Source organism: Oncorhynchus keta, chromosome 28 (assembly GCF_023373465.1).
Source record: "Oncorhynchus keta strain PuntledgeMale-10-30-2019 chromosome 28, Oket_V2, whole genome shotgun sequence".
NCBI lineage: Eukaryota > Metazoa > Chordata > Actinopteri > Salmoniformes > Salmonidae > Oncorhynchus > Oncorhynchus keta.
The window spans coordinates 68,044,503-68,072,278 of record NC_068448.1 but is presented as its reverse complement, the minus strand read 5'-3'; the positions used below and the strand labels follow the sequence as shown (position 1 = coordinate 68,072,278).

The 27,776-nt window shown below is 44.2% G+C and overlaps 1 protein-coding gene across 4 annotated transcripts in view; it reads left to right on the top strand.

Moving 5' to 3' along the window:
• LOC118361729 (high affinity cAMP-specific 3',5'-cyclic phosphodiesterase 7A-like) overlaps positions 1-27,776 on the top strand; it is a 40,905-nt gene that overhangs the window by 6,336 nt on the left and 6,793 nt on the right. For 3 of the 4 annotated variants that reach the window (XM_035741903.2, XM_052483724.1, XM_035741901.2), the window contains 3 exons: positions 12,825-12,885; positions 22,866-22,955; positions 27,592-27,773. In XM_035741903.2, the coding sequence (XP_035597796.1) occupies positions 12,825-12,885; positions 22,866-22,955; positions 27,592-27,773 (333 nt within the window). The remainder of the gene's footprint in view (positions 1-12,824; positions 12,886-22,865; positions 22,956-27,591; positions 27,774-27,776) is intronic. The other variant, XM_035741902.2, reaches the window with a different exon arrangement.

Sequence of the window (27,776 nt, the reverse complement as noted above, 5' to 3'; positions counted from 1 at the left end):
AAATTTAATTAGGTTCTAATCTATGGGTTTCACATGACTGGGAATTAGAGGTTGACCGATTTATGATTTTTCAACTCCGATACCAATTATTGGAGGACCAAAAAAATCTGATATTGATTGATCAGCCGATATTTATTTTATTTGTATTAATGACAATTACAACACTGAATTAACACTTATTTTAACTTAGTATAATACATCAATAAAATCAATTTAGTCTCAAATAAATAATAAAACATGTTCAATTTGGTTTAAATAATGAAAAAACAAGTGTTGGAGAAGAAAGTAAAAGTACAATATGTGCCACGTAGAAAAGCTAAGCTTCCTTGCTCAGAACATATGAAAGCTGGTGGTTCTTCAATATTCCCAGGTAAGAAGTTTTAGGTTGTAGTTATTATAGGACTATTTCTCTCTACGATTTGTATTTCATGTACCTTTTGACTATTGGATGTTCTACTTTAGTATTGCCAGCCTAATCTCGGGTGTTGATAGGCTTGAAGTCATAAACGGCGCAATGCTTGAAGCATTGCGAAGAGCTGCTGGCAAATGGAGGACAGTGCTGTTTGAATGAATGCTTATGAGCCTGCTGCTGTCTACCACCGCTCAGTCAGACTGCTCTTTCAAGTCACAGACTTAATTATAATAACGCACAGAAATACGAGCCTTGGGTCATTAACATGGTCAAATCTGGAAACTATAATTTTGAAAACAGACGTTTATTCTTTCAATGAAATACGGAACCGTTCCGTATTTTATCTAATGGGTGGCATCCCTAAGTCTAAATATTACTGTTACATTTGTCATGTCTTTACTATCATTAACTGAAGACTGTAATTAGTTATTACGCGATTAGACTGATTAATCATGTAACCGTAATTACTAGGAAGTCGGGGCACCAAGGAAAAATATTCAGATTACAAAGTTATCATTTCCTAAAATAACTTTTCAGATATTTTATCTGATCAATTAGTCTTCAAATTAATGAATTATTTACTTTACGTTAGTCTCATTCCAAACGTCGTAAATCGTTGGTTATCTGCACGAACCCAGTCTTCACTATGAGTCATCCATACATTAATTGTCTTAAATAATTTATTTATCAATAAGTAATTCACAAATGCATAAACAAGGTAAATGTGGTTACATGAAATGATAGGAGAATGTGCCCTAGTGGGCTAAACCGGCATGGCGGCTTGTTAGACAAAAGGGAAGTGGGGGTTGACTAAGTCACTACAGAGTGATATAACTATTGAAATGCTAATCCTTTGCACATGAACGCTCACTCATTCGGGAACAATTGCAATCGATCAATATATTTACGCTCAGTGTGTCGACTTGATCACTGGTGAAAAGTTAGTTTCTTTTGTAGAATTGTCCGTCTCTCTGTCCTGGTTATAGTGGATAGTTCAGTGACATTCCTTTATTTCGTTATAGAATGGATGTTTCGGCGGTTGTCATTCTTCGCGTTCAACGATACCGAATTCCTAGCAGCAGACTAGTAATTAATATCAGACTTGTTCTCATTCTGTTTGTATCGATAGTCTAAGAGTTTAACCACGTGGTATGGTCAACTTCTTGACGCAACCCATCCCGTTAGCGGGATAATCAACACCCGCTGAATTGCAGAGTGCCACATTAAAATAATATTGCTAAAAATATTTATATTCATGAAATCACATGTGCAATATAGCAAAACACAGCTTAGCTTTTTGTTAATTCACCTGTCGTGTCAGATTTTGAAAATATGCTTTACAGCGAAAGCAATCCAAGCGTGTACGTTTATTGATCACTAGACAAAACATTATGAACACCTAGCATCAAAGTAGCTTGGTCACGAATCAGAAACGCAATAAAATGAATCGCTTACCTTTGATCTTCGGATGTTTTCACTCACGAGACTCCCAGTTAAACAATAAATGTTCCTTTTGTTCCATAAATATGATTTTCATATCCAAAATACCTGTTTGTTTGGCGCGTTATGTTCAGAAATCCACAGGCTCGAGCGGTCACGACAACGCAGACAAATTCCAAATAGTATCCGTAATGTCCACAGAAACATGTCAAATGTTTTTATAATCAATCCTCAGGTTGTTCTTAAATATATGATTGATAATATATCAACCGGCACTCTTTTTCAGTAGGAGAGGGAGTCTATGGCTGCCCCACTGTTGCGCAAGCAAAACTCATGCGAAAACATCGCGTCAGTGGATAGCTGGGTTATCTTTCTCGCTCATTTTTCAAAATAAAAGCCTGAAACTGTCAAGACTGACACCTTGAGGAAGCGATCGGAAAAGGAATCTGGCAGATATCCCTTTAAATGGAGCGATGGCAGGCTATGGAACATGAAGCTTTCAAAATAGAGGACACTTCCTGGTTTGATTTTCCTCAGGTTTTTGCCTGCAATATCAGTTCTGTTATACTCACAGACAATATTTTGACAGTTTTGGAAACTTTAGAGTTTTCTATCCTAATCTGTCAATTATATGCATATTCTAGCATATGGGCCTGAGAAATAGGCTGTTTACTTTGGGAATGTTATTTTTCCAAACATAAAAATAGTTCCCCCTAGCTGAAAGAGGTTAAAAGATTCAGCAATGGTCTACAACCTTTGTCCTCCTAATGGAGAAAAACATGGTCTGCAACCTTTAGCCATCTCGTAATTGAGGTAAGCTCTGTCTGCTGATCGAAAACCCGAGTGGGGTTTTTATTCGTAATGGCAGAAAAGGGCTGTCCCAGGATGTCTGACCCTAACTGGGCTCAGGGGCAGTCTGATTTTGTTCAAATCAAAAGGGAATTGTTTAGATATTGTTTCTTCATTAAAGTCTAAAATCATATTACACAATTACACAATTATACAAACAGTATCATACTCTCTCATTCATCTTATACAACAATTAATGTAAACCTCATATCTGAGGCTGTTATATAAACAGCGTTATGGTAATGTGGCCACACTGTCCCCAAGTTCTGACAAACGGACCCGTTCGTAGCTGGATTCTTCACCGATCTTTTATACTTGCTCCGGAACATGGAATTTGTTCGTACCTCAAGTTCTGAGGTGGAAGGATTTCCTTTGTTCTCTATGAAAATTTACTCTCTATACTGTGTGGCCATGTGGCAGGGTCTTGTCAGGAATTTACGACCTCTCTGACCACAGCAGCCTAGTTGAAGGAGGCAAGGGGGAGGCAGAGAGAGGGGGCTGGGGCTTGCTATACCTAAAGAGGTCAACGTCATGACACATTGCACAACCTTCAACGTTATGTCATAATTATGTCCAATTCTGGCATATTAATTACGGTCTTTGTTAGGAAGAAGGAAGGGTTGTGACCTCTAGTAGAGTGGAGGGTAATCCTGCCCTTTGGCTGCTAACTGACGTGATGAGTGACCGTACAGGCCAGCCTAGACACCAGCAGCAGATGTCAGCCAAAGCTCTGTGTGAATGTGTGAGTAAGAAGGTTATATCCACTAGTTTGGGGTCTTTGCGTATGGTTATGCCTGTCTGTGTTTTATCTTTGTGTGTGCGTGTGTTCCTCTGCACATTTAGCTGTGACATTGATATAGTGACCATACTAGCACACAAAGCCCAAACATCTGCCCAAGCCAATGCCAGCGTTGTGTACAGTATGTTTGTCTACAGTGAGGTGGGGTATGTTACTTTGCCCTTATCCAAAGGTAGTATCAGGCTGCCAACCTTGTGCTGTGAGTATGATGCCGTTCTGTATATGCCGGAGTGCCTCGCCCACACACAGTGGTTATTACTCACACGCTAAGTGGCGGTGCTGCGTGTAAACAGTGACGTGTTGACAGTAAAATACTGCACCACATTACCGACCGTGACTCAAGCCTGTTTGCCAGATGGTAAAAGATTAGCCTTGGATTGGCTGCCACTGTCATGTTAGCTTAGACTTATAGGGACAGAGGGAGACTGACACACCCAGCGAGAGTGTATGAAAATGTATGCACTCACTAAAATATAAGTGTGTGTGTGTGTGTAGGCTTGTAGGAGAACAAACCTGGGAGAATCTCAATTGCATACTCCTTGCAGCCTCGCTCCTTGCCTCCTTCTCAAACCCATTGGATGAGAGCAAGAGGTCCCCCTCTCTGACCTTCTCCAATAGGTTTGGAGAGGAGTGGGGACACGAGGAGTATGCAATTGAGATTCTCCCCACTGATCCTTATCTGTGTGTGTAAGTGGTTAGAGTTGGATCTATCATGGTCCAAACACCCCAACACCATTGTGAAGAGGGCATGACATTTCAGCCTCCTGAGGGGGAAGGGGCAAAGATTTGGCATGGTCCCTCAGATCTTCAAAGTTCTACAGCTGCACTATCGGGAGCATCTTGATTGTCGGCGTCACCGCTTGCTATGGGAACTGCTTGGCATCTGACCGCAAGGCTCTACAGAGGGCCAAGCTCTCTGCCATCCAGGACCTCTATACCAGGCGGTGTCAGAGGAAGGCCCAAATAATTGTCACACTCCAAGACTGTTCTTTCTGATACTGCACAGCAAGCGGTACCCATGCATTAAGTGTGGCACCAACCACACCTTGAACAGCTTCTACCCCCAAGCCGTAAGAAGACTGCTAAATAGTTAATCAAATGGCTAACCGGAGTAGTTTATTTATTTTGCACTGATTCTATGCACACACACTGGATTCTACTCTTACACTAACACCCCAATACATACATACACACACTACTGTACATACGCCCACACACATGCATACTGACGTCATATACACTTTCACACTCCCCACACTCTGCTATCTATCCTTTTGCCTAGTCACTTCACCCCTACCTATAGCTACCTCAATTCCCTCGTACCCCTGCACCTCGACTCTACTGGCACTCCCTGTATATAGTTATGATATTTTCTACTTCGTGTGTGTCTCATTCACTGCGTATTTATTCCTTGTCTCTATTTTATTTGTTAACTCTGCATTCTATGCAAAAATACCTGTGAGCATTTCACTGTTAGTCTACACCTGTTGTCTATGACGCATGTGACAAATAAGATGGTGTGTGACAGTGGTTGGTAAACTAGTCACTACAGCTTTACTACACGACTGTTTTCAGATGGGACAATTGACAATGGGAGCAGGCCATAACCTGCTTAGACATTTTGTTAATTGTAATGTGTGATTTTTAAGCCTCAATAAATGGATGTTTACACATACTGAATTGTGGGAGAAAATGGCTTCAAAGTGTTACATTTTTCCTTTCGAGAGAAGAGCCCAGAGGGGATTGGAGAGGAATGGTAATGGGTAAAAATCATGGATACAAATGAGTCTGAGCTGATTGACGTCACAGGCCTGTGTGGTCAGCCTGGTCTCATAGACTAGACGTAACATGGTAAATGTAATTCCGGGACCATTTGTATGATCCAATTTTATTTGTTACATGTGCCGACTACATCAGGTAGACCTTACTGTCAAATGTTTACTTACGAGCCCTTAACAACAATGCAGTTCAAGAATAACAGCGAGGCTATGGGTTTGGTACCTAGTCAATGTGTGGGGGTACAGGTTAGTGAAGGTAATTTGTAAATGTAGGTAGGGGTGAAGTGACTATGCACAGACAATAAAGAGCGAGTAGCGAGTATCAATGTAAATAGTCCAGGTGGCCATTTGATTAATTGTTCAGCAGTCTTATGGATTAGGGGTAGAAGCTGTAAAGGAGCCTTTTGGACCTAGACTTGGTGCTCCTGTACCGCTTGCTGTACGGCAGTCGGGAGAACAGTCTTTGAGTCTGACAATTATTTGGGCCTTCCACTGACATGCCTAGTGTATATAGGTCCTGGATGGCAGAAAGCTTGGCCCCAGTGAGGTACTGGGCCGTACGCACTACCCTCTGTAGTGCCATACCAGGCGGTGATGCAACCGGTCAGGATGCTCTCCATGGTGCAGCTGTAGAACGTTTTGAGGATCTGGGGACCCATGCCAAATCTTTTCAGTCACCGGAGAATGGAAAGGTGTTGTCGTGCCCTCTTCATGACCTGTCTTTGTGTGTTTTGACTGTGATAGTTTGATGTGGACACCAAGGAACTTAACTCGCACACTGGTATGCAAATTAGTGGGTCTAGGGTTTCCGGGATGATTGTGTTGATGTGAGACATGACCAGCCTTTCAAAGCACTTAGGCAGGGACTGTGATGGTCTGCTTGAAACATGTAGGTATTACAGACTCAGTCAAGGAGAGGTTGAAAATGTCAGTGAAGACACTTGTCATTTGGTCCACGCATGCTTTGATTACATGTCCTGGTAATCCATCTGGTCCCTCGGCCTTGTGAATGTTGACATGTTTTTTAAAGGTCTTGCTCACATCGGCTACGGAAAACGTGATCACACTGGTGTCCGGAACAGCTGGTGCTCTCATGAATGCTTCAGTGTTTGCCTCGACGCGAGCATAAAAGTCATTTAGCTCGTATGGTAGGTTTGCGTCACTGGGCAGCTCGAGGCTGGTTTTCCCTTTTGTCGTCTACAATAGTTAACAAGCCCTGCCACATCCGAGCGTCAGAGCCGGTGTAGTGGGATTCAATCTTAGTCCTGTATTGATTCTTTGCCTGTTTGATGGTTTGTCGGAGGGCATTGCGGGATTTCTTATAAGCGTCCGGATTAGTGTCACTCCTTGAAGCGGCAGCTCCAGCCTTTAGCTCGGTGTGGATGTTGCCTGTAATCCATCGTTTCTGGTTGGGATATGTACGTACGGCCACTGTGGGGACTACATTGTCGATACACTTATTGATGAAGCCGGTGACTGAGGTGGTATACTCCTCAATGCCATTGGATGAATCCTGGAACATATTCCTTACCAGACGTAGCTGTTCTGTCTTGCCGATGCATGGAAAACCCAGCCAAATGTATATCCGTGTTGTCGTTTAGCCACGACTCTGTGAAACAGAAGATATTACCGTTTTAATGTCCTGTTGGTAGGATAGTCTCGAATGGAGATCACCCAGTTTATTTTCCAGTGATTGCACGTTGCCCAATAGAACGGATGGTAGAGCTGGCTTACCCACTCTCTGACAAATTCTTACAGGGCACCCCGATATGTTACATTTGGTATGGGGGGTAGTCTTGGAGGGGGGTAGTCTTGTGAGGCTGGTGGGCATCCAATTACGTGTTTGAGAGACTCACCTTTCTATAGAGGGGTCATAATAGTTAGTAGGCCGAACCATTCAGAAACTAGATACATTTTTGTGAGAAGACTGATTTTCAGGATGTCTCATGGTCTGATAAACACCACTCTTGCTCTGCCACCTTTCACTGCAAATGCAGAAGGGTGGGGAGGAGGGGCTCTACTAGCCTACTTCAGCAGTACTGTATCATTTTAATCATTTTAGTCAATAAGATTCTTGCTACGTAAGCTTAACTTTCTGAACATTCGAGACGTGTAGTCCACTTGTCATTCCAATCTCCTTGCATTAGCGTAGCCTCTTCTGTAGCCTGTCAACTATGTGTCTGTCTATCCCTGTTCTCTCCTCTCTGCACAGACCATACAAACGCTCCACACCGCGTGGCCGCGGCCACCCTAATCTGGTGGTCCCAGCGCGCACGACCCACGTGGAGTTCCAGGTCTCCGGTAGCCTCTGGAACTGCCGATCAGCGGCCAACAAGGCAGAGTTCATCTCAGCCTATGCCTCCCTCCAGTCCCTCGACTTCTCGGCACTGACGGAAACATGGATCACCACAGATAACACTGCTACTCCTACTGCTCTCTCTTCATCCGCCCACGTGTTCTCGCACACCCCGAGAGCTTCTGGTCAGCGGGGTGGTGGCACCGGGATCCTCATCTCTCCCAAGTGGTCATTCTCTCTTTCTCCCCTTACCCATCTGTCTATCGCCTCCTTTGAATTCCATGCTGTCACAGTTACCAGCCCTTTCAAGCTTAACATCCTTATCATTTATCGCCCTCCAGGTCCCCTCGGAGAGTTCATCAATGAGCTTGATGCCTTGATAAGCTCCTTTCCTGAGGACGGCTCACCTCTCACAGTTCTGGGCGACTTTAACCTCCCCACGTCTACCTTTGACTCATTCCTCTCTGCCTCCTTCTTTCCTCTCCTCTTTTGACCTCACCCTCTCACCTTCCCCCCCTACTCACAAGGCAGGCAATACGCTCGACCTCATCTTTACTAGATGCTGTTCTTCCACTAACCTCATTGCAACTCCCCTCCAAGTCTCCGACCACTACCTTGTATCCTTTTCCCTCTCGCTCTCATCCAACACTTCCCACACTGCCCCTACTGGATGGTATCGCGCCGTCCCAACCTTCGCTCTCTCCCCCGCTACTCTCTCCTCTTCCATCCTATCATCTCTTCCCTCTGCTCAAACCTTCTCCAACCTATCTCCTGATTCTGCCTCCTCAACCCTCCTCTCCTCCCTTTCTGCATCCTTTGACTCTCTATGTCCCCTATCCTCCAGGCCGGCTCGGTCCTCCCTCCCGCTCCGTGGCTCGACGACTCATTGCGAGCTCACAGAACAGGGCTCCGGGCAGCCGAGTGGAAATGGAGAAACTCGCCTCCCTGCGGACCTGGCATCCTTTCACTCCCTCCTCTCTACATTGTCCTCCTCTGTCTCTGCTGCTAAAGCCACTTTCTACCACTCTAAATTCCAAGCATCTGCCTCTAACCCTAGGAAGCTCTTTGCCACCTTCTCCTCCCTCCTGAATCCCCCCCCCCGTCCTCCCTCTCTGCAGATGACTTCGTCAACCATTTTGAAAAGAAGGTCGACGACATCCGATCCTCGTTTGCTAAGTCAAACGACACCGCTGGTTCTGCTCACACTGCCCTACCCTATGCTCTGACCTCTTTCTCCCCTCTCTCTCCAGATGAAATCTCGCGTCTTGTGACGGCCGGCCGCCCAACAACCTGCCCGCTTGACCCTATCCCCTCTCTTCTCCAGACCATTTCCGGAGACCTTCTCCCTTACCTCACCTCGCTCATCAACTCATCCCTGACCGCTGGCTACGTCCCTTCCGTCTTCCAGAGAGCGAGAGTTGCACCCCTTCTGAAAAAAACCTACACTCGATCCCTCCGATGTCAACAACTACAGACCAGTATCCCTTCTTTCTTTTCTCTCAAACTCTTGAACGTGCCGTCCTTGGCCAGCTCTCCCGCTATCTCTCTCAGAATCCAAATCAGTCAGGTTTCAAGACTAGTCATTCAACTGAGACTGCTCTTCTCTGTATCACGGAGGCGCTCCGCACTGCTAAAGCTAACTCTCTCTCCTCTGCTCTCATTCTTCTAGACCTATCGGCTGCCTTCGATACTGTGAACCATCAGATCCTCCTCTCCACCCTCTCCGAGTTGGGCATCTCCGGCGCGGCCCACGCTTGGATTGCGTCCTACCTGACAGGTCGCTCCTACCAGGTGGCGTGGCGAGAATCTGTCTCCTCACCACGCGCTCTCACCACTGGTGTCCCCCAGGGCTCTGTTCTAGGCCCTCTCCTATTCTCGCTATACACCAAGTCACTTGGCTCTGTCATAACCTCACATGGTCTCTCCTATCATTGCTATGCAGACGACACACAATTAATCTTCTCCTTTCCCCCTTCTGATGACCAGGTGGTGAATCGCATCTCTGCATGTCTGGCAGACATATCAGTGTGGATGACGGATCACCACCTCAAGCTGAATCTCGGCAAGACGGAGCTGCTCTTCCTCCCGGGGAAGGACTGCCCGTTCCATGATCTCGCCATCACGGTTGACAACTCCATTGTGTCCTCCTCCCAGAGCGCTAAGAACCTTGGCGTGATCCTGGAAAACACCCTGTCGTTCTCAACTAACATCAAGGCGGTGGCCCGTTCCTGTAGGTTCATGCTCTCCAACATCCGCAGAGTTCGACCCTGCCTCACACAGGAAGCGGCGCAGGTCCTAATCCAGGCACTTGTCATCTCCCGTCTGGATTACTGCAACTCGCTGTTGGCTGGGCTCCCTGCCTGTGCCATTAAACCCCTACAACTCATCCAGAACGCCGCAGCCCGTCTGGTGTTCAACCTTCCCAAGTTCTCTCACGTCACCCCGCTCCTCCGCTCTCTCCACTGGCTTCCAGTTGAAGCTCGCATCCGCTACAAGACCATGGTGCTTGCCTACGGAGCTGTGAGGGGAACGGCACCTCAGTACCTCCAGGCTCTGATCAGGCCCTACACCCAAACAAGGGCACTGCGTTCATCCACCTCTGGCCTGCTCGCCTCCCTACCACTGAGGAAGTACAGTTCCCGCTCAGCCCAGTCAAAACTGTTCGCTGCTCTGGCCCCCAATGGTGGAACAAACTCCCTCACGACGCCAGGACAGCTGAGTCAATCACCACCTTCCGGAGACACCTGAAACCCCACCTCTTTAAGGAATACCTAGGATAGGATAAAGTAATCCTTCTCACCCCCCTTAAAAGATTTAGATGCACTATTGTAAAGTGGCTGTTCCACTGGATGTCATAAGGTGAATGCACCAATTTGTAAGTCGCTCTGGATAAGAGCGTCTGCTAAATGACTTAAATGTAATGTAAATGTCTCTCTGGAGACTAGTTTTGGACGGGTGTGTGTGGTGCAAAGGGAGGTGAGCCAAGGCCGTGCCCAGGCCTGAGTGTCTGTCTGTAGGTGATAGCTAGGCTGGGGTGACAGGAGGTTGAGGATATCCCTTGGTTAGATCCTCATGTTACTGCAACCTGCTGAGTAGGGCCAGGCAGCAACATACACACACTAGGCCTATAGAGTTGAAGTCAGAAGTTTACATACACTTAGGTTGGAGTCATTAAAAATAGTTTTTCAACCACTACACAAATTTCTTGTTAACAAACTATAGTTTTGGAAAGTTGGTTAGGACATCTACTTTGCGCATGACACAAGTAATTTTTCCAACAGTTTTATAGACCGATCATTTCACTTCTAATTCACTGTATCACAATTCCAGTGGGTCACAACAGCAAAGGACCTTGTGAAGGTGCTGGAGAAAACGGGTACAAAAGTATCTATATCCACAGTAAAACTAGTCCTATATCGACATAACCTGAAAGGACACTCAGCAAGGAAGAAGCCACTGCACCAAAACCGTCATAAAAAAAGCCAGACTACGGTTTGCAACTGTACATGAGGCCAAAGATCATACTTTTTGGAGAAATGTCATCTGGTCTGATGAAACAAAAATAGAACTGTTTGGCCATAATAACCATTGTTATGTTTGGAGGAAAAAGGGGGAGGCTTGCAAGCCGAAGAACACCATCCCAACCGTGAAGCACGGCTGTGGCAGCATCATGTTGTGGGGGTGCTTTGTTGCAGAAGGGACTGGATGCCATCTATTTTATGAAGTGCACATGAGGCAGGAAAATTGTGGATATATTGAAGCAACATCTCAAGACATCAGTCAAAAAGTTAAAGCTTGGTCGCAAGCATACTTCCAAAATTGTGGAAAAATAGCTTAAGGACAGCACAGTCAAGCTATTGGAGTGGCCATCACAAAGCCCTGACCTTAATCCTATAGAGAATGTGTGGGCAGAACTGAAAAAGCGTGTGCGAGCAAGGAGGCCTACAAACCTGTCTCAGTTACACCAGCTTTGTCAGGAGGAATGGGATAAAATTCCCCCAACTTATTGTGGAAGGCTACCTGAAACGTTTGACCCAAGTTAAATTATTTAAAGGCAATGCTACCAAATACTAATTGAGTGTATGTAAACTTATGACCCACTGGGAATGTGATGAAAGAAATAAAAGCTGAAATAAGTATATTCTGACATTTCACATTCTTAAAATGGTGGCGATTCTAACTGACCTAAGCCAGAATGTTTACTAGGATTAAATGTCAGGAATTGTGAATCTGAGTTTTTAAATGTAATAATAATAATAATAATAAATGTATTTGGATAAGGTGTATGTAAACTTCCGACTTCAACTCTATATAGGATAGGATGATCTAGTATTGTCCTAGGTCTACGTTTTGTGTTAAATTTAGACAATGCTTTCTATCTTTTGGCTATAGGAATACTCTTACCCTCAGACCCAGTCGGAAGGAATGCCTGATCTGTCTCGCTTTCTCTTTTTCTGTGTATGTACTTGTCTGTCTCTCTCTCTCCTCCCCCCTCTTTCCATCTCTCGTGCTTGGTAAGCCTAGTCAGTGGGAGTGTCTTCTGCTGCTGTCCTAATCAGCAAGCAGCTTTGCTCTATCGTCACGGTAACAAGGAGCATATTACTGGGGGAAACGAGGTGTAATTAAGTCTTAATGTTTTACCAGATGGACAACTCAACTATGTTTGGAGCAGCATGTTCCTCTACACCAGGGCTCGCCAACCTTGTTCCTGGAGAGCTACTGCCCTGTATGTTTTTATTCCAACCCTAATCTAGCGCACCTGATTCTGATCATTTGCTGGCTGATAAGCTGAATCGGGTTAGTTATATCTGGGGTTGGACCAAAACCCTACAGGAGGCTAGCTCTCCAGGAACAGGTTTGGAAAGCTGTGCTCTACACACAGTACAGTCTCTCACACCATATCTTTCACACACCACACAAGCCCTCTCTCCACGTGAGTGTTTGCGTGTGGGTACACAGAATGCGTGTTTTACTGCGCCAGAGGATAAACAGAGGGTGGGTGTGTGCGCGCGCATTGCCATACAGATGAGGAAACTCTTTATTCGTTATCACAACATATCAGCAGCTTAGCAGTCCACCGCAGATCAAAATTAACCACATGAACCTCACCTAAATGACTTTAGTAACCAGTAGGCCAACACTACCTGTATTCTTCAACTGTTGTATTTAATTCGTTACATATTTCTCTGGTGCTCTACTGACTGTCTCGGAAGCATTAATGGTGAAACTTTTTTTCCTCCCCCTCTCCAGAGACGAGGGGCCATCTCTTATGACAGCTCAGATCAGACCGCTCTGTACATTCGTATGCTCGGTAAGTACTGCCCACTGTCACATACACATCACATACAGTACAGAACAACTTATGCTAGTTACTGTTAGATCTGCCCACAGTCCCCATATTCAGAATGAACAGGCATCATCAAGCTTCTAGATTGCATCAAGGAAAGGAAGCAATTTCAGAGAGCGAGAGAGACTCCCCAGATATAAGACTGACCATCGCCCCCCAACACAAGCCACTGCAGCATAGAGACAGGAGGGGGTCAGGAGACACTGTGGCCCCATCCGATGATACCCCCGGACAGGGCCAAACAGGCAGTATAGAACCCCTTTGCCAAAGCACAGTGCCCACACCACTAGAGAGATCTTCAACCACCAACTTACCATCATGAGACAAGGCTGAGTATAGCCCACAAAGATCTCCGCCACGGCACAACCCAAGGGGGGTGGCAACCCAGACAGGAAGATCACGTCAGTGACTCAACCCATTCAAGTGACGCACCCCTCCTAGGGACGGCATGAAAGAGCACCAGTAAGCCAGTGACTCAGCCCCTGTAATAGGGTTAGAGGTAGAGAATCCCAGTGGAGAGAGGGGAACCGGCCAGGCAGAGACAGCAAGGGTGGTTCGTTGCTCCAGAGCCTTTCCGTTCACCTTCAAACTCCTGGGCCAGACTTCACTCAATCATATGACCTACTGAAGAGATGAGTCATCAGTAAAGACTTAAACCTAACCTAGAAGTAACAAAAGCATGGATACATTTTTCTGCATCATTTTTGGACAAAGTTTCTGATTTTTGCAATGTTACATAGATTGTTTCAAGGACAGCTTTTTCAGTCTTGATATGTTTGTCAAAGAGAGATCAGGGTCCAGGGTAACGCCAAGGTCCTTCAGTTTTATTTGATACGACTGTACAACCATCAAGATTTATTGTCAGATTCAACAGAATATCTCTTTGTTTCTTGGGACCTAGAACAAGCATCTCTGTTTTGTCTGAGTTTAAAAGTAGAACGTTTGCAGCCATCCACTTCCTTATGTCTGAAACACAGGCTTCTAGGGAGGGCAATTTTGGGGCTTCACCACGTTTCATTGAAATGTACAGCTGTGTGTCATCCGCAGTAGTTTAGTTGGAATAGGGTCCAGTGTACAGCTTGAAGGTTTAGAGGCCATGATTAATTTCATCATTGTCAAGAGATATAGTTCTAAAACACTTGAGTGTCTCCCTTAATCCTAGGTCTCGGCAGAGTTGTGCAAACTAAGGACAACTGAGCTTTGGAGGAATAAGCAGATTTAAAGAAGAGTCTGTAATTTGCTTTCTAATGATCATTATCTTTTCCTCAAAGAAGTTCATTAATTTATTACTGCTGAAGTGAAAGCCATCTCTTGGGGAATGCTGCTTTTTAGTTAGCTTTGCGACAGTATCAAAAAGAAATTTCGGATTGTTCTTATTTTCCTCAAGTTGGAAAAAAAAATAGGATGATCGAGCAGCAGTGAGGGCTCTTCGATACTGCACGGTACTGTCTTTCCAAGCTAGTCGGAAGACTTCCAGTTTGGTGGAGCAGCAGTGCGGGCTCTTCGATACTAAACTGTACTGTCTTTCCAAGCTAGTCGGAAGACTTCCAGTTTGGTGGAGCAGCAGTGCGGGCTCTTCGATACTAAACTGTACTGTCTTTCCAAGCTAGTCGGAAGACTTCCAGTTTGGTGGAGCAGCAGTGCGGGCTCTTCGATACTAAACTGTACTGTCTTTCCAAGCTAGTCGGAAGACTTCCCGTTTGGTGGAGCAGCAGTGCGGGCTCTTCGATACTAAACTGTACTGTCTTTCCAAGCTAGTCGGAAGACTTCCAGTTTGGTGGAGCAGCAGTGCGGGCTCTTCGATACTAAACTGTACTGTCTTTCCAAGCTAGTCGGAAGACTTCCCGTTTGGTGGAGCAGCAGTGCGGGCTCTTCGATACTAAACTGTACTGTCTTTCCAAGCTAGTCGGAAGACTTCCCGTTTGGTGGAGCAGCAGTGCGGGCTCTTCGATACTAAACTGTACTGTCTTTCCAAGCTAGTCGGAAGACTTCCCGTTTGGTGGAGCAGCAGTGCGGGCTCTTCGATACTAAACTGTACTGTCTTTCCAAGCTAGTCGGAAGACTTCCCGTTTGGTGGAGCAGCAGTGCGGGCTCTTCGATACTAAACTGTACTGTCTTTCCAAGCTAGTCGGAAGACTTCCCGTTTGGTGGAGCAGCAGTGCGGGCTCTTCGATACTAAACTGTACTGTCTTTCCAAGCTAGTCGGAAGACTTCCAGTTTGGTGGAGCAGCAGTGCGGGCTCTTCGATACTAAACTGTACTGTCTTTCCAAGCTAGTCGGAAGACTTCCCGTTTGGTGGAGCAGCAGTGCGGGCTCTTCGATACTAAACTGTACTGTCTTTCCAAGCTAGTCGGAAGACTTCCAGTTTGGTGGAGCAGCAGTGCGGGCTCTTCGATACTAAACTGTACTGTCTTTCCAAGCTAGTCGGAAGACTTCCCGTTTGGTGGAGCAGCAGTGCGGGCTCTTCGATACTAAACTGTACTGTCTTTCCAAGCTAGTCGGAAGACTTCCAGTTTGGTGGAGCAGCAGTGCGGGCTCTTCGATACTAAACTGTACTGTCTTTCCAAGCTAGTCGGAAGACTTCCCGTTTGGTGGAGCAGCAGTGCGGGCTCTTCGATACTAAACTGTACTGTCTTTCCAAGCTAGTCGGAAGACTTACAGTTTGGTGGAGCAGCAGTGCGGGCTCTTCGATACTAAACTGTACTGTCTTTCCAAGCTAGTCGGAAGACTTCCCGTTTGGTGTTTTGCCATTTCAGTTCCAATTTTCTGGAAGCTTGCTTCAGAGCTCGGGTATTTTCTGTATACCAGGGAGCTAGTTTCTTATGACAAATGTTTTTAGGGATGCAACTGCATCTAGGGTATTGCGCAAGGTTAAATTGAGTTCCTCTGTTAGGTGGTTAACTGATTTGTGTCCTCTGACGTCCTTGGGTAGGCAGAGGTAGTCTGGAAGGGCATCAAGGAATATTTGGGTTGTCTGAGAATTTATAGCAATACTTTTGATTCTCCTTGGTTGGGGTCTGAGCAGATTATTTGTTGCGATTGCAAATGTAATAAAATGGTGGTCCGATAGTCCAGGATTATGAGGAGAAACATTAAGATCCACAGCATTTATTCCATGGGACAAAACTAGGTCCAGAGTATGACTGTGACAGTGAGTGGGTCCAGAGACATGTTGAACAAAACCCACCGAGTCGATGATGGCCCCGAGTCGATGAAAGCCTTATGAAGTGGGTCTGTGGACTTTTCCATGTGAATATTTAAGTCACCAAAAATTAGAATATTATCTGTTATGACTACAAGGTCCAATAGGGATTCAGGGAACACTGTGTATGGCCCAGGAGGCCTGTAAACAGTAGCTATAAAAAGTGATTGAGAAGGCTGCATAGATTTCATGACTAGAAGCCCAAAAGACGAAAACGTGTTTTTTTTTTTTTTTTTTTTTTTTTTTTGTAAATTGAATTTTGCTTTGGTAAATGTTAGCAACACGGGTCACTAGTGTAACCAGGAGGTGAGGCCTCATTTAACACAGTCAATTCATCAGGCTTAAGACATGTTTCAGTCAGGCCTATCACATCAATATTATGATCAGTTATTAGTTAATTGACTATAACTGCCTTTGAAATGTGGGTTCTAACATTAAGTAGCCCTATTTTGAGATGTGAGGTATCACAATCTCTTTCAATAATGTCAGGAATGGGGGAGGTCTTTATTCTAGTGACATTGCTAAGGCGAACACTGCCATGTTTAGTTTTGCCCAACCTAGGTCGAGGCACAGACATGGTCTCAATGGGGATAGCTGAGCTGACTACACTGACTGTGCTAGTGGCAGACTCTACTAAACTGGCAGGGTGACTAACAGCCTCCTGCCGGGCCTGCACCCTATGTCATCGTGGAGCTAGAGGAGTTAGAGCCCTGTCTATGTTGGTATATAAGATGAGAGCACCCCTCCAGCTAGGATGGAGTCCGTCACTCCTCAGCAGGTCAGGCTTGGTCCTGTTTGTTGGTGAGTCCCAGAAAGAGGGCCAATTATCTACAAGTTCTATCTTTTGGGAGGGGCAGAAAAATGTTTTCAACCAGCGATTGAGTTGTAAGACTCTGCTGTAGAGCTCATCACTCCCCCTAACTGGGAAGGGACCAGAGACAATTACTCAATGCTGACACATCTTTCTAGCTGATTTACACACTGAGGCTCTGTTGCGCTTGGTGATCTGACTGTTTCATCCTAACATTGTTGGTGCTGACGTGGATAACAATATCTCTATACTCTCTACACTCGCCAGTTTTAGCTTTAGCCAGCACCATCTTCAGATTAGCCTTAACGTCGGTAGCCCTGCCCCCTGGTAAACAATGTATGATTGCTGGATGATTATTTTTAAGTCTAATACTGTGGGTAATGGAGTCGCCAATGACTAGGGTTTTCAATTTGTCAGAGCTAATGGTGGGAGGCTTCGGCGTCTCAGACCCCATAACGGGGGGAGTAGAGACAAAAGAAGGCTCGGCCTCAGACTCGCTGCTTAATGGGGAAAACCAGTTGAAAGTTTCTGTCTGCTGAATGAGCGACACCGGTTGAGCATTCCTACAGCATTTCCCTCCAGAAGCCATGAGAAAGTTGTCCGGCTGCGGGGACCATGCGAGGGGATTTATACTAATGTTACTATCTGTACTTACTGGTGGCACAGACGCTGTTTCATCCTTTCCTACACTGAAATGACCCTTGCCTAACGATTGCGCCTGAAGCTGGGCTTGCAGCACAGCTATCCTCACCATAAGGCGATCGTTCTCCTGTATATTATGAGTACAGCGACTGCAATTAGAAGGCATCATGTTAATGTTGCTACTTAGCTTCTGCTGTTGGAGGTCCTGACGAACCACGTCCAGATAAAGCGTCTGGAGTGAAAAAGTTGAATGAAAAAAAAAAAGTTGAGTGAGGGGAAAAACTAAAAATATAAACGGTAATCAAAAAGTAAAAACTGTAAAGTTGTCAGGTAGCAAAGTAAGGTTGGCATCAAAACGCACAGCAACTCTTGACTTCAATTCGGGATAACCGGTACCACAAAAGTGTCTCACCTTTTTAGTCTGGTAAATTTCTATGGCAACGAATCCTTCAGAACTAACCTGCTCCGGGGCAGGCTAACTCCATTTATCCTGAATGAAGTCTCTGAGCTGTGAGTTGAGGACCAATTAAGTCATTTTCCTCCCTCTATCAAATATGTCGTCCCCTACATTTGAGGAAGATGACTGATTTAAATATTTGATTAATCAATTTAAGGCCAAAAAAAAACATTTATTTTAAACTGCCTATCATATTACACATGAGTAATCAGAATGGATCAGAAACTTCCTGCACAGTTAGACTTTATGACTTAATAAAATTATGGGTGGGAAAAAAATATTGTGCACACCAAAGACTGCCTTAACAATAAGTAATCAAGTAAAGATGGCCCTTCTAAAAGCTTATTTCACACCATAGCCTGCTGAATTTGCAATAACTTTTTTTTTTTTGGCACAACTTAAAATGTCACTGACTCGCCCACGGATTTATGTTTCAGCATTGTCTCCGTGAAGATTTTGGCGTTTGACTAACCATGTGTGACATGCACACGCAGTTACAAGCCTGCTCGAGTTGGCGTCAGGTGGATGAGCATATCCACCGTTGTAGTATGGTTGAAGCCTGAGCTGGAATGTGAAGCTAACTGAAGCTGGCTAGCTTTAGAAAATCCTGAGTAGATCCAGCGTTCTTCGTAGTTTACCCCTCAGGTCAATCCCTGGTCCCTTTGATAATCTCACCATCACATAAGGCTTAAGTCATGAATGCGTCCATCCAGGTCAACTGTCGGTCCACACTATTAAGCCTTTGATTTTTTAAAATCTGATTTTCTGAGGCAGAGATCTAATTTTGTGGCCTGCTGGGCCCATGGGCCTCTGGAATGTTCTAGGTCCTCTGTATGGATGCCAGGAGTCCACTCTACTGAGTCCAGTGTGGGTGCTTGTCTGTGGTTGTTGTTTGTAACAGTCTCTCCTGTCTTGTTGGTATGTACCATGAGACTGGCTAGCTGAAAGATATGATCCCTTACTAATGTCACTTGTTAAATCCAATTCAATCAGTTTAGATGAAGGGGAGAAGACAGGTTAAAGAAGGATTTTTAAGCCTTGAGACATGGATTGTGTATGTGTGCCATTCAGAGGGTGAATGGGCAAGACCAATATGCCTTTGAACTGGGTATGGTGCTAGGTGCCTGGCACCGGTTTTAGTGTGTAAAGAACTGCAATGCTGATGGGTTTTTCACACTCGTGTGTATCAAGAATGGTCCACCAACCAAAGGACATCCAGCCAACTTGACACAACTGTGTGAAGCATTGGGGTCAAAAGAAATCAGCCAAGACCTCAGAAAAACAATTGTAGACCTCTACAAGTCTGGTTCATCCTTGGGAGCAATTTCCAAACGCCTGAAGGTACCATGTTCATCTGTACAAACAATAGTATGCAAGTATAAACACCATGGGACCACACAGCTGTCATACCGCTCAGGAAGGAGACTCATTCTGTCTCCTAGAGATGAACGTCCCAGAACAAGTCCTATATCGACATAACCTGAAAGGCTGCTCAGCAAGGAAGAAGCCACTTCTCCAAAACCACCATACATTTTTTTTGCCAGACTACAGTTTGCAACTGCACGTGGGGACAGATTGTACTTCTTTAAGAAATGTCCTCTGGTCTGATGAAACAAAAATAGAACTGTTCGATTACTCGTTGGTTATTACTGCATTGTCGGAACTAGAAGCACAAGCATTTCGCTACACTTGCATTAACATCTGCTAACCATGTGTATGTAACAAATACAATTTAGATTTGAACTGTTTGGCAATAATGACCATCGTTATGTTTGGAGGTAAAAGGGGGAGGCTTGCAAGCTGAAGAACACCATCCCAACCGTGAAGCACGGGGGTGGCAGCATATTGTGGGGGTGCTTTGCTGCAGGAGGGACTGGTGCATGTCACAAAATAGATGGCATCATGAGGTAGGAAAATTATGTGGAGATATTGAAGCAACATCTCAAGACATCAGTCAGGAAGTTAAAGCTTGGTTGCAAATGGGTCTTTCAAATGGACAATGACCCCAAGCACTCTTGGTAGGCCCACATTATGATCAAATTGCCACTGTTGGCTACTTGGCCACTGTTAAAACTGTAACTTAAAGCGGGTACAGCCTCAGTGTTCACAGTAAACGCACGATGGAAGTTGCACAGAATTTTCACAAAGTTCAAGTTTGCGCTCAGCAGACCTGACATTTGCTCAATGCCTGCCTAGAATGATCCCGCCTCCTCCCTCATTTGCGGACATTTATTCCCATTGTTCGAGCAGTCCAGTCCCTTATCTTGTCAGTGTATTTAGGGTGTCTAATCAAAAACGCATCTTTTGACCAATGTGTAAAATGTAAATTGTGTAGATACTCCTTTGAGAAAGCGACGAGGTTGGCACCACTGGTTATCATGATCCATACAGAAGTTAATGGAGTTTTATTAACCCTTGTAGGATGGCCAAAATTATGGTGACTAAATCAACGGAAGATGAAAAAAGTGGTACAAAATCTGGACCGTAGTATTGTCCTAACAAACTGCCAAACACACTGAAGTCCTGTAGAGAAGACAGACCTAATCATGTGGATTGGAGCTATATTGGATATAACCACATGATTTAAGTTCTTAAGTTGTTTTAAGGCATCTGTGATCAACAGATGCATATCTGTATTCCAAGTCATGTGAAATTCATAGATTAGAGCCTAATTTATTTATTTCAGTTGACTGATTTCTTTATATGAACTGTAACTCAGTAAAATCTTTGAAATTGTTGCATTTATATTTTTGTTCAGTATAAAACATGAAAATACTACATGTCATGTCTCAAAATCAATATCTATTTTACACCTGTATTGTCTTCCCGATTCCAGTAGAAAGATGACAAGTTCTGGTGGATGGATTATCTTGGCAAATTTGTGCATAACTTGTGATAAATAAGATTTTTGTGCATATGGAACATTTATGGGATTATGTATTTCAGCTCATGACACATGGGACCAACTCTTCACATTTTTGTGCAGTGGAGTACAGGTTTTTCTTCATGTGAAATTCCTGTTCTTTTTCAAAGATTTCTCACAAAAAGCTTATCTCTGTTAAATGTCAACGGTACACTGAGCATACCGCAAGCTTTTTATTTTCAATCTCTTTTACATCTAATTCAGCTCGCGTTAATTTAGCTTTTTGAAACCTGCAATTTTGCAGACGAGCTTCACAACATGTCTTTAATTAAAAGCCGCTGCAAGCTCTGCTTATTATCGGATGTATTAGGTTACGAAATCCGACTTTTTGGATATAATGTTATGTTATTTAAATATTGATAATTTATTCAGAACATGAAGAATCATATTTTGTCTTGGTAAAATGTATTTTATAACAAGTGAAATTTCATCACCAAAGTGTGTTTTCACCCACTTTGGACAGAGGTGGGTGGACACCCTACAGTATATAGATCATCTTTGTTGATTCCTGCCTGGTGGAAGCCATTATGGTTCATACTGCAAATTAGTTTGTTATAACCTTGAATACACTACACATTTGCATTCCCTGCTGTGCAGGACATTTCCTGGAGCAACAGGGTGATCAAATTTGGATCTTACACCTGTAGTATTTTTGGATAATATGTTGGAAGATGAAGTTCGATTTAAAACCCAAAACGATTACTGACCTCACACTAGTTGAAAAAAATTTGAAGACTATCTTAAATCATTAGCTATTTTGCTTCAGCATGAAACTTAATTCAACGACTTAACAATTGATTTACTGCTGCTAGCTTTCCCCTGGTTATCTCTGGCTCTAGTATTAGACCTACTTTGAGAGCAAGTGTTTGTGTGGACTCTGGATATTACAGTTCTTGTTAAGAGGTGCAGCAGGATCCCGGTTTAGGACATGCTGGCTATTTGCCAGGGCCTGTGAAAAGTTTCTAGGCCAGTCTGATCTGTTGCTGTGTTGTCATACAGTGGGTTTAAGAACATTAGAGTGTAGAGGTCAGGACACATGGGTAATCAACGTTCTGACCCGTATCCCCCCCAGCTCAAGGCCCGTTGGCACGCAGAATAGAAAACCTTAACTCTCTGCATCTCATCACACACACAATTACTTGCCATTGCATCTGTGTGAGAAAGTGGAAGAGTTTAATCTGTGAATGCTGTGTAAACTATATGTAATGTTACCATCCATTACTTTCTTTAATGGTAATTCCCAGTTTTGCTATTTTGCAAGGGGCTTTTGTTATATTTAAACAGCTGTTCCCAAGTAAGTTGCAAGCTGGTGGGAGAGAGACTGTACAATACTGTATGCCTGATTTGATCTAATGTACAAATCAGTATTGAAGAGCTGCACTAGTCTGTCAGTCTGACATTACTGCTGAATGACTCATATAGAAGACTAGTATTGACTGGGTTGCCTGGGAAAGTGCCATAGTACCATAACGATACTGTCAGCACTCGCCTCGAGTATAACGCACTAACCTGTCTACTCTACTGTGTTACTGTAGGTCCCTCTGCTGCTCCTAGCCTGTCTGACTACTAATACTAGGGTTATGTGCCTGACATGGCATTGCATGCTCAGCTGTCAGCTTTTCCTTGCTCTTTTAGGCTGTGTTAACACAGGCAGCCCAGTTCTGATATTTGTTTTCACGAATAGGTCTGTTGACCAATAAGATCTCATGTGATTGGTCAAAAGTCCAATTAGTGGAAAAAATATCAGAATTGAGCTGTCTTTGTAAACACAGCCTTGGTTGTCTACAAGTTGCCACTCTTTGAGAGAGCGTGAAAGTGTTTGTGTGTGTGTGTGAGAGGAGTGTGTGAGAGCTCTTTATCCACTATATATTACATGACTCTTGAGGATGTGTGTGTTGCTTCCCTCTAGGAGATGTGAGAGTGAGAAGTCGGGTAGGATTTGACCCAGAAGGAAAAGGTTCCTACTCATACCTGTGCATCGACTTCCGCACTCTACACTGTGAGTATTATCCATGATAAAAACGTTCCCATTCCTCACTACCTGCCTTAGAGGCTTTTCTCATTGACGGAAGTTGGAGAGGCAGTGTGACGACATTTCAATTGAAATAAAATGTACATGAACTTTTCAATTAACATTAGCGAAGGGAACATTGTGCCGCGTGAGGGTTTGGCAGCTGACATTTACTGTAAATATCCCAGTATAGCCACTAGCCAGCATTCTTCAACTTTGCAATTGGCTTTTATCTTAACCATGTTACATGTGTGAAAAAAATGGAACCAAACCACATTACTCTTCAATAATGCAACAATTCACAAGCATGTGTCGACAATAAAGGATTTAATTTCTCGTCTGTAGGTTACTGGTTACATTTTAGCATGTCCTCACCAAGTAACGCTAGCCTATCAAATATAAGATAAGGTCTACTACCCCCTCATATGAATATAAAGGTACAGTAGACCTACCTTACAGCCTTTCATAAAGCTTCATTTTGATCAATATAATGGAAATCATTTGGCCTATATATGGTAAAAGCAAATTGTGACTGAAAACGTGGGTATTTTATATATATATAAAAAAAATAAAGGGAACACAAACGACAATGTCATTCCAAGTCAATCACACTTCTGTGAAATCAAACTGTCCACTTAGGAATCAACACTGATTGACAATACATTTCACATGCTGTTGTGCAAATGGAATAGACAACAGGTGGAAATTATAGGCAATTAGTAAGACACCCCCAATAAAGGAGTGGTTCTGCAGATGGCAACCACAGACCGCTTCTCAGTTCCTATGCTTCCTGGCTGATGTTTTGGTCACTTTTGAATGCTGGCGGTGCTTTCACTCTAGTGGTAGCATGAGATTGCGTCTACAACCCACACAAGTGTCCCAGGTAGTGCAGCTCATCCAGGATGGCACATCAATGCGAGCTGTGGCAAGGTTTGCTGTGTCTGTCAACGTAGTGTCCAGAGCATGGAGGTGCTACCAGGAGACGTGGAGGAGGCCGTAGGAGGGCAACAACCCAGCAGTAGGACCGCTACTTCTCCCTTTGTGCAAGGAGGAGCACTGCCAGAGCCCTGCAAAATGACCTCCAGCAGGCCACAAATGTGCATGTGTCTTCTCAAACGGTCAGAAACAGACTCCATGAGGGTGGTATGAGGGCCTGACGTCCACAGGTGGGGGTTGTGCTTTACAGCCCAACACCGTGCAGGACGTTTGGCATTTGCCAGAGAACACCAAGAATGGCAAATTCGCCACTGGCGCCCTGTGCTCTTCACAGATGAAAGCAGGTTCACACTGAGCACGTGACAGACGTGACAGTCTGGAAACGCCGTGGAGAATGTTCTGCTGCCTGCAACATCTTCCAGCATGACCGGTTTGGCGGTGGGTCAGTTATGGTGTGGGGTGGCATTTCTTTGGGGGGCCGCACAGCCCTCCATGTGCTCGCCAGAGGTAGCCTGACTGCCATTAGGTACCAAAATGAGATCCTTTACCCCTTGTGTGACCATATGCTGGTGCGGTTGGCCCTGGGTTCCTCCTAATGCAAGACAATGCTAGACCTCATGTGGCTGGAGTGTGTCAGCAGTTCCTGCAAGAGGAAGGCATCGATGCTATGGACTGGCCCGCCCGTTCCCCAGACCTGAATCCAATTGAGCACATCTGGGACATCATGTCTCGCTCCATCCACCAACGCCACCTTGCACCACAGACTGTCCAGGAGTTGGCGGATGCTTCAGTCCAGGTCTGGGAGGAGATCCCTCAGGAGACCATCCGCCACCTCATCAGGAGCATGCCCAGGTGTTGTAGGGAGGTCATACAGGCACGTGGAGGCCACACACACTACTGAGCCTCATTTTGTCCTTAAAACTTTACATCAAAGTTGGATCAGCCTGTAGTGTGGTTTTCCACTTTAATTTTGAGTGTGACTCCAAATCCAGACCTCCATGGGTTGATAAATTTGATTTCCATTGATCATTTTTGCGTGATTTTTGTTGTCAGCACATTCAACTATGTAAAGAAAAAAGTATTTAATAAGAATATTTCACTCATTCAGATCTAGGATGTGTTATTTTAGTGTTCCCTTTATTTTTTTGAGCAGTGTATATACTGCTCAAAAAAATCAAGGGAACACTAAAATAACACATGCTAGCTATTACCATTTATACTGTTCGCTGCCCTGCTCAGAGTGGGGGCAACTGTCGGGGCGAGTGTCGTGCACTACCTCCAGAGGTAGCGTTAGATACGCAGCAAGTTCACATGATTACAAAATATATAGCCCAGGGTATTCTTTTGAAACCTCTAGAGAATCTGTTGTTGTGAAAAGGGTGCTACTTGCTACCCACACTGAAGACTGGAATGCCAAGACCCATTATTGACAACAAACCAATAGAAGAGTGACTGAATATCTCTATATACCCAGTCTCAATTCATGCAGTTGGTAGTGGCATACAGTATTCTTTTTTTCTCATGCTACCCTCACTGATCCAGTCAAATTTTATTTGTCACATACACCAAATACAACAGGTATTACCTTACTGTGAAATGCTTACTTACAAACCCTTAACCAACAATGCAGTTCAAGAAATAGAGTTAAGAAAATATTTACTAAATGAACTAAAGTAAAAAATAAAATAAAAAATCTAATCAAACAACAAGTAACGCAATAAATGTACATAACAATAATGAGGCTCTATACAAGGGGTACCGGTACAGGTTAGTCGAGGTCATTTGTAAAGTGACAATGCATAGATAATATACAGCGAGTAGCAGTAGTATAAAAACATCAGTTAAGAAAGCTAGAGATGGAACCCAAATACATGCATACATACAGCCCTACCCCTGTGAGTACTACCTTTTAACTCTGTAGATCTGCTACGTTTAGCCCTACCTCTGTGTACTACCTTTCTGTAGATCTGCTACGTACAGCCCTACCCCTGTGAGTAATACCTTTCTTTAGATCTGTAGATCTGCTACGTACAGCCCTACCTCTGTGTACTACCTTTCTTTAGATCTGCTACGTACAGCCCTACCCCTGTGAGTACTACCTTTCTTTAGATCTGCTACGTACAGCCCTACCCCTGTGAGTACTACCTTTCTTTAGATCTGCTACATACAGCCCTACCCCTGTGAGTACTACCTTTCTTTAGATCTGCTACATACAGCCCTACCCCTGTGAGTACTACCTTTCTTTAGATCTGCTACGTACAGCCCTACCCCTCCCTGTGAGTACTACCTTTAACTCTGTAGATCTGCCACACCAGACAGATTGACCGACAGATGTTGGTGCAGATCTTATTTATTTCACACACTGATTAGTCTTCCTTGCCATCTAACACTGGCTGTCTTAATGTAAATAAGTCAGTCAACCTCAAGAATGCTTTTGTGACTGAGCAAGGTTGGTGATCAGGAAGTGAAGTTACATTTAATTCAGTCATGTCTTTTAGCGAAAAGACTGTACAATATTTCATTCAAGAATTTAATGTCAATTAATCTCCTAAATGTTTTAAATTACCCACCCCCCAAACCTGAATGTGAGTCCTGCTGCGTGACGTCAGGGACTCCCAGCCCAGAAGAGTTCTCTCTCTGCCGACATACGTTTTGTGTGCGTGTTCACTTCCTGGTTTAAAAGTAATGGCCTTTCTCGGAATGCTGACGGGCTTCCTAAGTGGGACCAAAGGCTTTCCAGCCAGCCATGGTGTGTGTGTGTGTCCACTGACAAAGCACAACTTGTGGTGTGTGTGTGTGTGTGTGTGTGTGTGAAGGCAGTAGGCTAAGAACAGGTGGCTGAGTCAGCGGTGTAAGTGTGTCCACCCTTGGGCAGTAGTGTTCATGGTCAACCAGTCTTAAATCCAGTGTGACCTCACTGGAATAAAGTACATCAATCACTTGTTTTCTACACATCTCTTATTCTTATTGATGTATTCTATTGTTTCATCAGTGTTCTAATTCTTATTCACTTATTCAACATTTGGTCAGTTGGATAGCCCTTACTGTACATTATAAGTCCACCCAAACATTTGTTGTGCAACATTGCTGAATAGGATTTAGAGCAGTTTGAGACTCTACGCATTATCAAGCAGAGTACATTACTAAATGATTATACAGTGTCCCTTTCTGTAGAGCAGGAAACTGTCCAGTGAAACTCTCCCTTTTAAAAGTTAATATTCTGATATCCAAATAATGTTGTTGACTTGCCAAAGCATCAATTGGAGAAAAAAATGACTCCTCACCTCAAACTTGTATCTCAGACTGTTTTAAAAATTCTGGCCACTTCCTCATACTCCTGGGGAGGATGAGCTGGCCAGTCAGCAGTCTACTTGCATGAATATGTTTAATGACTGGTATACACACCATTCTGTTGTTGGGGTACGCCCAAACCATTAATTATGTTTTTGGGGTACACCCACACCATTCCAACACAGTAAAGCTGCTTTTTAACATAATATAGTTTTCCTTAAAAAAAAAAGAATTATTTCACTCATATATTGTAAGTAATTATAGGTCATATTTCATAGAAATCTGGAAACACTGAACAGTTACTTTAAATCTATGCATTATATTTCTATCTACCATGTTGTAAACCCTTCACTTCTAAATAACTTAATGTTCTAAGCCTTTGTCTCTGTGCCTTCAGCCTACTCAGACTCTAGTCTGATCCCTGGTCCTGGCTTCAGTTCGGCTGGGCCTGTGTCTGGCAGGAGGCTCCGCAGACTGCTCAGCTTCCAAAGGTACCTGCACTCCTCCCGTCTGCTCCGGGAAACACCCCACCTCAACCCCCTCCACATCCTGGATGAGGACTACACCGGACAGGCCAAGGTC